Source organism: Ovis aries, chromosome X (genome assembly GCF_016772045.2).
Source record: "Ovis aries strain OAR_USU_Benz2616 breed Rambouillet chromosome X, ARS-UI_Ramb_v3.0, whole genome shotgun sequence".
NCBI lineage: Eukaryota > Metazoa > Chordata > Mammalia > Artiodactyla > Bovidae > Ovis > Ovis aries.
The window spans coordinates 100,709,745-100,721,067 of record NC_056080.1 but is presented as its reverse complement, the minus strand read 5'-3'; the positions used below and the strand labels follow the sequence as shown (position 1 = coordinate 100,721,067).

At 41.7% G+C, this 11,323-nt stretch overlaps 1 protein-coding gene across 1 annotated transcript; it reads left to right on the top strand.

Annotated features, from left to right (window-relative positions):
- The first annotated feature begins 1,497 nt into the window (after window positions 1-1,497).
- Window positions 1,498-10,276, top strand: CCDC160 (coiled-coil domain containing 160). The gene is made up of 3 exons (XM_004022333.5): window positions 1,498-1,633; window positions 2,717-2,774; window positions 9,233-10,276. Exon 3 carries the CDS (start codon window positions 9,257-9,259, stop codon window positions 10,226-10,228), a length of 972 nt encoding a protein of 323 aa, XP_004022382.2. The 5' UTR covers window positions 1,498-1,633; window positions 2,717-2,774; window positions 9,233-9,256; the 3' UTR covers window positions 10,229-10,276.
- The last annotated feature ends 1,047 nt before the right edge of the window (window positions 10,277-11,323 follow it).

The window sequence follows — 11,323 nt, the reverse complement described above, 5'->3', positions numbered from 1 at the left end:
GTCCCTTGCATTGGTAGGCGGATTCTTAATCACTAGACCACCAGGGAAGCCCTTAGACTGTCTTTTTTTGAACGTGTATAAACCTCCTTTCACTTGAGATTTGAGAGCCAAAGTTTCTTTTCACCTTGCTACTTCCTAGAAAATACCAGGTTTCCTGAAAGTCACTAGGATTACTATTTTGGATACTCCAGTCCCTCTTTGTTTCAGGCCTCACAACTTTTGTCTAGTCCATCTTTCCGTTAAGCCCAGGTTGGGTACCAATCAGACTATAGCCAAGGTGCACAGTCAGTGTGTGTAGCCAATTTGATGATGGAAGAATCATCATTCAGCAACAAGGCTAATCAAAGTCTGAAGAGATCATTAATTTATTTAACAAAATAGTAGGACTTAAATCTATCACATGATGAAGAACATGGGCTTGTTCCCCAACCAAATCAGGAAAGTTGTGAGCAACCTTTGAAGCTGGAAGAGAGTAGCTTGGGACTGATCAAAGGAAACCACTTTACACAGCCAGTAGCCTTGGACTCTGTGTGTGTGTGTGTTAGTCACTCAGTCCTATCTGACTCTTTGCCACCCCATGGACTGTAACTCACCAGGCTCCTCTGTCCATGGGATTCTCCAGGCAAGAATACTGGATACTTATGTCTCCCGTATTATAGGCAGATTCTTTACTGTCTGAGCCACCAGGGAAGCCCAGTGTTGGAATAGTTGCCTTCAAGAATACTGGAGTGGGTTCCCATGCCCTCCTGCAGGGGATCTTCCCAACCCAGGGGTTGAACCCAGGTCTCCTGCATTGCAGGCAGATTCTTTACCATCTGAGCCATCAGGGACGCCCAGTTACCAGTAACTGGTTTTAAATTCAAATAGGTGCAACAGTGGTTTAGAGAAATTCCTGAGTGATGGGTGAGGACACCATGGGCTAGCTGGAGAACGAGCCTGGTCTCCCATAGGCCTGTGACCAGGACGCATGCTCTCCTGATACAGGCCCTTAGAACCTCGGTCAAAGGCACAAATTCCGGCCAGACCATTGTGCTGACTGGCAAGGATGTGCGTGGGGGGCGGGGCGTGCAATTCCCACATTGTCAGGAACTCCGAACTAAACCCAGGCGACCTTCCAGAGCTGACCGTCCTCGAGGGAACGTTACTAAACTGCAGGCCTAGGGATTATCCGTGTGCCACTCCCTCCTCCCCGACAATCGCAGTGTCCAGGTGGCTTTGTGAGTCACCCACACCCTCTGTAATAAGCCCACCATGGGTGGGGCTGCCTCGCAGTTTCTCGCTGCTTCCCTCCCTGACTCCTCTCTTGCTCTTCGAGCTCGGCTTTCGTGCAGGCAGAAGCCACCGCAGCGCCCGCCCCACCGGGCATGCTCAGTGCTCGAGCGGGTTGTGACGACCGCCAGGCAGCGCAGGGCCCCGCGCGCCTGGCAGCAGCGCGCGGGTCCCTTTAAATCGGACCGGCCGGTTGCCAGGCAACGGCGCGACCGGCGCTGGCGCTGCACTGCAGAGGCTCTGCCCCCGGCCGGCTCGGCCGGGTCGCGGTAGCCAGCGCCGAACCCAGGTCATTTGCCCGCCGCTGGAGGCTGTCTTCGGGGAAGAGGGACTAGGGCCCACTGGACTCCACCCACGCCACCAGGTAGGTCTGAGCCCAGTCAGGCCGGGGCTCCCCAGGCCCCCTCGCCCTCCCTGGGTGACCCAGGCGGAGGCACCGTGCTCCCCGCCTCGACGCCCACTGCGGTTTCCTCACACTTTAGGGCTCCGGGCCGGGAACTGGCGGGCGTTTGCGAACGAAGGTGACCGGGTGTGGAAGTCGGGGTGTGGAAGGAGGAGTGGGGTCAGGCTTCGTCCCTGCTTTCTCCCAGCCAAGGGGTAGATGGGGGTAGAGCCTGGGGAAGTGGGAGGTGTCACCTGCAGTGGCGTCCAGGGCAGCACCCGAGCCGCACGGAAGCTGCGGTGGCAGGAGTTTAGTTAACCATTTACAGAGAAAACCCCCAAACTCTGCATGCTTAGATGCAGCTTTATAGCAAAAATGTGACTTTCATACTAATAAGGTACTCAGCCTGTCAGAATTAAGGTGACTTCGTATCTTTTCTTCTGGAAGGAGTAATTCCACACTAATAACAAAGCATTGGGGGTAAGAACCGTTCACAGGGCCAGTTGTCATTGGTTCTTGGCTTCGCTCTCAATGTGAAACAATAGACAAGACAGTTTGTCTCATGAAGTGGACACTTGGCTCATATGTGAGGACCCTGAAAGATTAAGGCAAAAACTGGGACCACATTCCTTTTTAATGGTTTTTCAAAATAACTGGACTCTGGGGGAGGGAGCCAAGGCCTTGGCTCCAGCCTCTGCTAACGTGGCTCTTGGCACGCTCCTTACTAACAAGCATGTTGCTGTGGCCGCCAGTGCTGGCTCATTTGTTCAGTAGTTGCTAAAGGCAAGAAGGTATAGTGTTGAGTAAGATGCGACCGTGATTGTCGTCCCATCTGATATTTGTGTTGCTGGGGGAAGGAAGACTTAGTGGCATAATAGCTGGGAAATTGAGTTGACAAGTTAAAATGAAAACTTGCTTCAAAGTGTCTGATGTTGCATTTCAGATCAGCCAAACAACATTAAAGCTATCACTTGTAATTTTAAGCTACATCCCAGATATGAACACAGATTTGGGCATTCTGGTTAATTATATTTTCTAATTAAGCTGTGGCATTTTCTTTTTCAGTTCAATCTGGAGAAGGAGAACAGCGGCAACCAACAGAAGACCTTGGACTTCAGGAACTGTAAGTAGCGTTGTGCTGGTTGATAGCTTGCTATGGATGTTGAGAAGCACAGAGCCTCACCCAACATAAATCTTCAGTCTTTTAACAAGACCATTAGTCTGCACTGTCAGTATACTATCAAAAAAGCCTCATAGAAATACAAGGATACTGGATGCTTGGGGCTGGTGCACTGAGACGACGCAGAGGGATGGTACGGGGAGGGAGGAGGGAGGGGGTTCAGGATGGGGAACACGTGTATACCTGTGGCGGATTCATGTTGATGTATGGCAAAACCAATATAATATTGTAAAGTAATTAGCCTCCAATTAAAATAAATAAATTTATATTAAAAAAAAGTGTCCTAAAGACTTTAGCTGAGCCAAATAAACTTTGAGGGAAAAATAAAAGTTATTTCCCTAAAATGCCACCCACAAAACCTCATAAGCCAAAGGAAAAATTACAACTATTTACAGAAACTCAATTAGAATCAAAACATTATAGAATTTTCAGGAAGAATATTAAGAATTATCCACTCAATAAATATTTATTGAGGGCTACTATATGCCAGGCAATAAGGCACCCCACTCCAGTACTCTTGCCTGGAAAATCCCATGGACAGAGGAGCCTGGTAGGCTGCAGTCCATGAGGTCGCTAAGAGTTGGACATGACTGAGCGACTTCACTTTCACTTTTCACTTTCATGCATTGGAGAAGGAAATGGCAACCCACCCCAGTGTTCTTGCCTGGAGAATCCCAGGGACAGGGGAGCCTGGTGGGCCACCGTCTATGGGGTCGCGCAGAGTCGGACACAACTGAAGCAACCTAGCAGCAGCAGAAACAAGGGATACAATGATGAATAACATGCCAGGAGATCTCAGCATATTGGTAAAATGAAACTGTATGAAATGATGCTGAAGCACAGAAAAAACTTGCAGAGTCATCCTTGCTAATCTTCAAACTGATGCCCCAATTGTAATATTTTTAACATGTTTATTGGTGGCTCTGAAAAACATTGGGACATTTGGTAAGTTCATGGCAAAGCAATTAGTGATTTAAAAAATATAAATCTCTTTGGTGTAGAAAGGCTACCACTCTTCTCTTTAGAATAAATTTAGCTTGGAAATCTGGGGACATCAACAACTTACAGGATTTAGGGCTAATTCTTCCATGAAGATACAGCTCAAATTAATGTAAGATTCAAGTTTAAGTTCCCCTCTACCTACCTTAACAGTACTTCTTTTTTTTTTAAACTGACTTTTTCTGAGGTCTGATGACTTCAGACTGGCAACTCTGAAGCACATATCTTTGGAAAAGGGTTGGGTTGTTGGTTGATGTTCCAAGGGAAGGTAAGGAAAATCTAAAAAAGAACAAAACCCATTGTGTACAGTATAAAATTGCTTGCATTTTCGTGTTCACTAATTGCTCTTAACCACCTGGAAAAAGGTATATTGTCTGTATATTACACCTGGAGAAACTGAGGTTCACAAAAGGTAAGTTTTTATGAAGTTCTAAAACGTGGGAGCCAAGATATCTGACTTCTTCAGTCTTTTTTCCACCAGAATTGACACAATTTCTTTCTCAAGAACTTTCTTTTCCTTCTCCCCCACAATTTTGCATGGCAAAACATATTTACCCACCTTCTTTCAGATAGCTTTGGAGAGTCCTCATAATGGAGAAGCTCTCATAGAAGGGGCAGGTCAGAATCTTCTGGAGCAAGGGAAGAGAGTAATGGTGGCAGTGTTTTGAGCTTGGGAACAAGGGAAGCAGAAAAATAGGTTGAGAACTACTGCTTTTATGTGAGAACAGATTGGACAGTTGAGCAATGAAGGAAGGCCAGTGATCTTTCTATCAAACTTTTCTATTCCTATCTTGGCCAACCAGTTTTTCTGAGGGTTGAGAGAACTGAAACCATCCAAGAATAATGGAGAAAAGTTCCCTGGGTTAAGAAGGGCCTTTTGTCTTCCCCCTTACTGCCCCTAAGCTGTCACTAAAAGCCACAGTTTCAGTTGAGTGTGGCTGAAGGGCTGAGGGTTATGACATAAGGTTGTCCATCACAGGTTGGAAATGACCTTTTCTAAACATCGCTCCCAGTTTACAAAGTTTGGGGTGAAGCACTGTTACAAGATGGGAAAAAGTTTCTAGAGGTTTCCCAGTCCCTGGTTCCCCCTGCCTGGAAGAAGAATTGCCTTTTGCAGGCAGATTGAGATTTATGCAAAAGAGATACTCCTGACATTTTCACATAAAATCTAATGTAAATGAGATAAGGAAATAGAGAAAAAGACCTTTGATTTTTATGTCATCAAATTTCCCTAAAGCATGTGATTTAAAGTATGAATATTTTAGAAAATAATTAGATTTCCTATATTTGATCACTTATCCATCTTAATATGAGCATATTCCCCAGGGCCCCATACCTTGAAAATGAAAATGAGATAGTTTAGTGGGTTTCTCTTTTCACAATAAACAGGGTATTAGTATCTGGAGCTATATGAAGACAGATAAGCATTCACCTAAGATTTTTATGTAATAGTTTACCTAAAAATCCACAATAAGTGATCACTCTTTGCTTAGCTCTGAACAATTAACACTATGTTATATTACATTATAAGTCATATTCAATTTATTTTATCAGTGGTTCCCAAATTCTTCAGGTGAGTAGAAACCATTTCCATGAGTCAATAAATTTCCTTACTCCACCAAGATGCACTACTACTTTACCTTTGTAAAAATAAGGAAGTTACCAGAGGATGAATGGTGATGTTTTTAGAGAGACACTAACTAGAATAATCAGGAGTCCATTATCAATTCACGTCAGACACAAATGAATACATGTAGCCATATAATGGACAAGCATGCAGTGCAGTCCCAAGGACTTCTGGGAGATCACTGGCTTAGAGGACCACTAACATCATTTTTGTCATATGACTTTATATTGTTTTCCTGTGTTCTGGTTGTTTGTTTCTTTAAGTGTTTCATTCCTCTTGGACCTCCTTCCCCTACCCTTTGGTCCTTCAACACCCAATATTGTGTTGGGTAGGCACTTGTAATAAAAAGTGTTAGCAATTGACCCACTAAAAAGGCATGCTTATTCTCTCACTAACGGCTCTGGTTTGATTTGCCTTATGCTGCAACACATTACCTAGTCAAGTTTATTGAAAGCAAACTGGCTGCTATGCCAGGATAGAGGAAGGAGTGTCATTGTCTCAAAGCATATTTCTTGTCTTTGCCAGAGAATATTAATGTCGTACTTGTTCTTCGGAAAAAAACAAAGAGCACAATTTGTGAAGAGAAAATGAGCCTGGTACCTTTTACCCTCAGTCTGGGCTTTGCTATCCTCTGTGACTCGATTTGGGAACAATCCCTTAAAGCATATCTTGCCAATGAAAGAGGAAAAAAAGAAAGAGAAAGGAAAGAAAGAAAGGGAGAGAGAAAGAAGCAGTTCAGAGACCTCTTGACCCTGCCCTGTGTAAGCCAGGGGAGGGAAATTCCAAAAGGCTTTTCAAACCTTTCTCTGTTCTGTCCTTTGATATGTGACATGCAATTCTCCTTACCCTCCCCCATTCATTTTTCCTCTTTCCTTTTGTGGCCCTTTAAAAAATACCTAAGCTCTGAAAATAGTGGGTTGTTTTCTTACAATCTGTGGAATGAAACCTATCAGAAGAATAAAGAGAAATTTTAGAATAAGCACTGACCTGGGAGACAGCGTCTCAGTTTTACCACTATAGGCTGTGAGGACTTGGACAAGTCATTTAACTTCTTTGAGCCTCAGTTATAAAATAAGTGGACTCTTCCCAGTTCTGTGAAAAGCATTGGCTGTATCAGGAAATTGTACAGAGGCCCAGGAAAGAAAGATAGTGACACTGAAAGAAATATATATATATATATATATATATATGTTTTTAGCCAGAGATTTATGGGAGGGTTGGACATAGAGTGACTTTTTCAAGGTGCAAAATCATTAATGAAAAGAGCTTTCTATTTTAACCTTTATCTACAGCCAGATCTCTATCTCAGATTTGTCTTATTGCTATCTTCAAGTATAAAGTGGCCTCACCTGACTTGCCCCGCTGCACACCTCTTTCCTGGTCAACCTCACCAATACCTTTCACTCAGAATTTGGTAGAAAGAATAATAGTAATCTCTCTCCCACTGCTACCTGATTAGAAGCATTTGGGGGGCCACTCTGCACAGCCTGTCAGAGAAGGTAATGGCACCCCACTCCAGTACTCTTGCCTGGAAAATCCCATGGATGGAGGGGCCTGGTGGTCTGCAGTCCATGGGGTCACTAAGAGTCGGACATGACTGAGTGACTTCACATTCACTTTTCACTTTCATGCATTGGAGAAGGAAATGGCAACCTATTCCAGTGTTCTTGCCTGGAGAATCGATTCCAGGGACGAGGGGGCCTGGTGGGCTGCTGTCTATGGGGTCGCACAGAGTTGGACACGACTGAAGCGACTTAGCAGCAGCAGCAGCACAATCTGTGGGATCTTCGTTCCCCGACTAGGGTTGGAACCGGAGCCCTCAGCAGTGAAAGTACACAGTTCCAACTGCTGGACTGCCAGGGAATTCCCTAGATGCATTTTTAAACTCTTACAGAGTTGTCTGGTAAAAATTTGACTGCTGAAAACTGTGACTGGCAATTAGCATCTTTTCCCTTTTTTCTGTTCCTTTCCTTTATGATCACTGTAATAATCCCCAGTATTTGCATTCGTGTTTCTAGAGAGGAGAGCAAGTGCAGTTATGGTCATCTTCGTCTTTAAGGGCAGATACATCATTGATGCTTCTGGATGGAGACTAATAGGATAACAAAGTCAGAGAGGACTATTTCAAGAGAAAGCAGAGGATACTCCAATGGGAAATATTGATACATATCATGAATTTCAAGTCTCGACTTACTACTGTGGTCTGATTGACTAAACTTAAAGTTTGGGTTATGGCTTTTGAACCAATCATTTTAACACCTTCACTGAATATTTGTACCTTTTCCTTTCCTCAAAGCCAAATACTTGTCAGTGGAGATACATCCTTGGGTGTAATGAGTTACCGTCCCTCTTCTTTTGAGGGGAAGGTGTCAGGCATGTAGGTATTGAGTTTATTTTCTCATTGTCTATAGCAAGAAAAATTTGTTAGAATTTAAACTACATTTGTTAAAAAGTACCGAGAAGTAGTATACCAAAGAGTGGTTATCTCAGTGCCATGGGATCATGAGGAATATTTCTGTGTGTGTGTCTGTGATTTTCTGTATTTTCCAAAATTTTACAGATAACATGCATGACTATTAGCATCTTTATATGAAATACTATATTAATTAATATAACATTTATACTCTTTAATAATATTAAAGAAAACATTAATTTAAAAATAAACACAACTGCCATTTTTGTTACCAAGATGAAAGTATATTTGTGTGCATGGGAAAAATAGATGCAAACATACTTTGGTTTTTCTCAGTGGTGATGTTGCAAGTATATTGCAGCAATTTAATGTATAGAATGAAAAGTGATCCCCTCCATTTTCTTCCCACCCTTTAGCGGTAACTGCAGTGACCAGTTTGGTGGCTTCCGATGCCAGTGGCCCATCAGTGTGTTGCTTGGGTCCTTCTTTCTCCCTTTTTTCAAAAGTAGTCGCTGATCAAATATTTTTGTGTTTTAGGAAAGCTATATGTTATGGACTCTCTTTGAGTAGGGAAGACTCCTTTTGAAACAAAATAAATATCTTGTAACTTTTGTAAATTTAGAAAGTTGGTTGTTGGTTTAATAGGCTAATTTTTCATCTAAAAATTACACTTGGAGTCAGTATCTTAGAAAAAGAAACCCATTTGGTGGCATTAGTATTTCCAATTGTTGACATTCGGTTCTCATCATGAAATTGCTGTCAAAATGGATTGAATTCTGTACACTTGGCAGTCTTGTCTAAAAGCAAAGCCCAAGACTGGAATAACAGGAATTTATAGGTCAAGACAGAAGGGCATTTGGCAGAGTTAGTCATAAGGAAGTCTGCATGGTATACTTTACCAAAAACAGCTCACATTGCATTAAGCACTGATGTTTTAGTCACTTTAAAGAATGAATAAACAGTAGTCCAACCAAGAAGAACTAGAAAAAAATCAAGGACTTTGGAAACACAGGCTTACCTATTAATTAAAAATCACTTATACTGTTTTGAAACAATCTGTTTTCATGTTGCTTTCTCATAGGATTATTTTCTCTATAATAAATAGCCACGCTTGTCCATTTATTGGTTATATTTCATAGGATCAGAGAACTTTAAAGCTGGAAGGGTCTGTAGAACTTAGCCAGTTTAGCCCTTTCCATTTATAAAAGAGGGAACTGAGGCCTGAGTCGCGTGGTGAATTAGAGGGAGTGCCAGCCCTCAAATATTTAGATTCTTTCACCAATGGGCCAGGATTCTTAGTTCTTTCCACTGTCCCAGCTGCCAGTGTAAATATGTGCCTTGATTTTAAATTTTGTTTTTCAGGAATTGGAAGAGGTGCCTGAAGAAATGGATGCTAGGAGAAAACACTGGAAGGAGAAAAAGTTTGCTCCTCTTTTCAGTGCACAGGATATTCTAGACGAAGCTGCTCAGCTTGAATCTTTTTCTGAACAAATGAGTTTAGATAAGGCCAGGAGAATGGAAAGAATATTTAATTTGTCTAGTAGAAAGTTTCTAGAAGAAAATAAATTTAAAAGGAAAGAATTTATTTCCCAACCAAATGAAAATGAGCAAGAATCAAATTTAATAGAGAGAAAGATAAACATTTCAAAGACTGAGGCAGACACAAAGTCTGTCTCCTGTGAATCATCTAATTTGGACATTGCAACTGAAGAAAGCTTTAATAGCACAGAAGAGCTTCCTACCTGGGGTACAAAGGAGTTATCAACTCCACCACAAAAAGACAAGAAAAAGAAATTCACTGAAGGAATGTCTCCAAAACTTCGCCTGAATCTTTTGAATGAAGAGCTGGAAGTGCTTGATTTGAAATGCAGAAAAATTGAAGAGGAATTTGAAAGTGCAGAAAAAGAACTTTTGAACTCCAAAAAAGAAGTATCCACAAAACCCCTAAATTTTCAAGAACCAGGGGTGGAAACTTCCAAGAAAGACTGGGAGCTTCAAGCTTTAAGAAATGACCTCTCTGAAAAAGCAACAAATGTTAAAAACTTAACTGAAGAGCTCCAGCAAGCCAAAGAGGTCATCCACAAGTTGAGCCTTGAGAACAAGGATTTAAAAGAAGCTGTTAGGAAGTTAAAGCGGCAGACTGAGGTTGGAAATGCATTCCTAAAAGAAGAAATGAAATTGTATTATGAATTAGAAATGGAAAAAATCCATGGGGAGCTCAATGCCATCAAGAATGAACTGAGAACAGAGAAGTCCCTACAAGCAAGAAATAACAGAGCCCTGGAGTTGCTTAGAAAACACTTTGCTTCTGTAACACCGTCAGGTACCTCTGACAACTTTATGGGGGATTTTTTTTAAAACTTAAAGAAAATTAAATCCTTTCATTGGGCAAATCATTGAGCCAAATCAGTGTTTCTTGTGCTTTCCTGTGTATGACTTAAAACGTGTGGAACAGGATATAGTTTTCATGTTTGGTGAATCAGGCTATCCATAAAGGCTATAGATGTTAACTTCAAAGCTTCTGCTTTCTTTTTCTAATGAATTTATTGCCTAAGTCCAAATAGAAATGGTTTCAGAAACCTCTTTATATATATACACACACATATATATGTATATTTATGTGTATATATATATATTTTTTAACTCAGAGACATATAGTGATTCACCAAATCATTGATAAATACAAATCAACAGACATTTGTGATCTTGTGAGCAATATTTCCTTGGCACATGAATATTCTTCTGTGTTGATTGATATTAACAATAAAAATTTCATTTATGGATATAAGTATAACTTGTGTATGGGTCTTAAAGACTCAACAGGATACTGAAAATGTATCTGCTTTCCCTGAGATCTATCCTTAATTAGGAATAGATAAACATCTCCCCCAAATGCAGGCTTTTCCTCCTTCCTGATGTTTTCCCCATGCTTTCTCACTTGACCTGGCCATGGTTCCCATAGACTGGAAGACAACTTAGAGACATGGCTGTGACCTTGGCTAGAGCCCTGATTTTGACAGCCTTGGCTTTTGCCTTTTCTTATGTTGACCAGCAAGGGGCGATGTTGACACAGTTCTTCCAAAATTCTACTGGGAAAATTTGTAAGCTTCCTGTCCAGTTTACTTCACCAGCTGGCTGAGATGGAGTGAAAGGTGTTGGATGTCAACTAGGTAAGCTTTTACTGAGCTGGCTTGATTTATACAGGAATCCAGCTGTGTAAAGAGCCCAGACGATGACAGTTTCTTTTTTACTTAAAAAGAATAAAAATGTACTGCCTCAGGCCTTTGGTGGAGACTATGTGGAGACTGGTGGCCAGTCAATTATTGCATTTGTTTGTATCAATCAAGATTTTTTTTTGTAATTGGAGCTCTATTTGCATGGTATTTTTAAGTCCAGTGAGCCAAATGTAATTACAGCCTGTGATGGTGAGATACAGTTGTAAGGGTTCAAGTA